General features: G+C 26.2%; 1 protein-coding gene across 1 annotated transcript in view; it reads left to right on the top strand.

Moving 5' to 3' along the window:
* Positions 1 to 2,500, top strand: part of LOC125042480 — an 85,149-nt gene that overhangs the window by 56,000 nt on the left and 26,649 nt on the right. The window contains 2 exon segments of the mRNA XM_047638119.1: positions 1 to 30; positions 2,096 to 2,192. The exon segment at positions 1 to 30 is cut by the window's left edge and continues 23 nt beyond it. Coding sequence (XP_047494075.1) covers positions 1 to 30; positions 2,096 to 2,192 — 127 coding nt within the window.

Raw genomic sequence — 2,500 nt, forward strand, 5'->3', positions numbered from 1 at the left:
GTGGCTGCAGAAATACGGAAAAGTGTGTGGGTAAGTTATCGCCGTCTGTCTGTTAGTAAATGCGATCGAACGAAGACATGAATTTGTTATGGTAGTATTTTGATTTTTTTTTTAGAAATGTTATTATTATCATTACTAATACTGTTATTACTAGCATTATCATTATTATCATTATTATTAACTGTATTATCATTTTTGCTGTTATAATAATTTTTGATATTGTTAAAAAAAATATATTTTTATTATTATTGTCATTATTATCAATATCAATATTATCATTATTATTGTTATTAGTGTCATTATGATTATTATCATTATCATTTTATAGTTATATTATTATCATTACTATTATTATTATTATTATTATTATTATCATTATTATTATTATCATTATTATTATTATTACTATTATTATCATCATTATTAGTTTGTCCTTTTCTTAGTCATTATTATTTCATTTTTGTCCGTGTTGTCCTTTTTGTTTTTTCTACTTATCAAACCCAATTAGCAATAAAAGTTAATGATTAAAAATTTATTGTTCATATTTGATTAAGCTTTTCGCAATACACTGTCAGCCGAATCATGATGATAATGATAATAGTAATGATAAAAAAAATAATAATAACAACAATAATAATAATAGTAATAATAAAATGATAAAAGTAATAATAATGATGATAATAATGATGAGGATGATGATAATACTAATGATAAAAATAATAATAATAATAATAATAATAATTATAACAACAATAATAACAATAGAAATAATAATAATGATAATACTAATAATAATAGTAATAATAATCATATTGATAATAATGATGATAATGATAATTATAATGATAATGATAAGGATAATAACAACAATTATTGTGAGGATAATAATTGTTGTTATTATTATCATAATAATAATAATAATAATAATTATAATAATAACAATTATTATTATGATTACTATTATTATTTTTATTACTGTTATCATTATCTTCATTATTATTATCGCTATTATTATTTTCATTATTATTATTATTATCGTTGTCATATTTTAAAATGATAATAATGATGATGGTAATTATATTAATAATAATAATAATAATAATAATAATAATAATAATAATAGCGATAGAAATAATGAAGATAATGATAAAAGTAATAGCAATAATGATAATGACACTAATGATGAAGATGATGACAATAACAGTATTGATAATATTGTTAATTATGTTCATTATCATTAATGATTATTATTACTATCGTTATTTTTACCATTAGCATTAGTAGTAGCAGCAGCGGCAGCAACAACAGTGGCAGTTGTAGTAATAGTAGAGTAGTAGTAGTAGTAGTAGCAGTAGAAGTAGTAGTAGTTGTAATAGTAGTAGTAATAGTAGCAGCAGCAGCGGCAGTAACAGTAGTAGCAGTAGTAGCAGTAATAGCAGTAGTATTAATATTACAGTAATAGTAATAGTAATAGTAATGGTAATGGTAATGGTAATTGTAATGGTAATAGTAACAGTAATAGTAATAGTAATAGTAACAGTAACAGTAATAGTAATAGTAATAATAGTAACAGTAAGAGTAATAGTAATAGTAATAATAACAGTAATAGTAACAGTAATAGTTAGAGTAATAGTAATAGTCATAGTAACAGTAATAGTAATACTAATGGTAATAGTAATAGCAATAGTAATAGTAATTGTAATGGTAATAGTAATAGTAATAGTAATGGGAATAGTTATAGTAATAGTAATAATAATAGTAATGGTAATAGTAATAGTAATAGTAATAGCACTGTTCTAGCCGTTGTCACTCTGTCAGCGTCTGAATACCCTCTCGAAATCCAGTAATAGTAATAGTAATGGTAATGGTAATAGCAATAGCATAGTAATAGTAATAATAATAGTTGCAGTAATAGTAATAGTAATAGTAACAGTAATAGTAATAGTAATGGTAATAGTAATCGAATAGTACTAGTAATGGTAATAGTAATAGTAATAGCACTGTTCTAGCCGTTGTCACTCTGAATCTGAATCCCTCTCGAAATCCTGTCCCAAGAAGCTTAATCCCCCACGCCCTCGCCCCTTCTCTCCTGCAGCTACTACATAGGATACCGCCCCACGCTGATGGTGGCTGACCTGGGGATCCTGAGCCAAATTCTCATCAAGGATTTTCCTGCCTTCGCTAATAGGGCTGTGAGTTGGCTTTGAATTTTTATTGTCCTTTTTTTTTTTTTTTTTTTTTTTTTTTTTTTTTTTGGGGGGGGGGTATTTTTGTGTACGTGCGTCTGGTTTGTTTGTTTGTTTGTGCGTTTGTCTCTTTCCTTCCCTTCTTTTTGTTCACTTTTTTGATGGTCTCTTTTGTCTTTTTTCTTTTTTTTTGACTGTTTGTATATGTCTCTTTTCTCACTTTTCTCTCTTTCTCCCCCCTCGCATTCTTTTCCTCTCACTCTTAGCTCTCTTTCCCTCCTTCTCTCCCTCTCCCTCCCTCCTTCTCTCCCTCT

This window comes from Penaeus chinensis, chromosome 32 (assembly GCF_019202785.1).
Source record: "Penaeus chinensis breed Huanghai No. 1 chromosome 32, ASM1920278v2, whole genome shotgun sequence".
NCBI classification, from domain to species: Eukaryota; Metazoa; Arthropoda; class Malacostraca; order Decapoda; family Penaeidae; genus Penaeus; species Penaeus chinensis.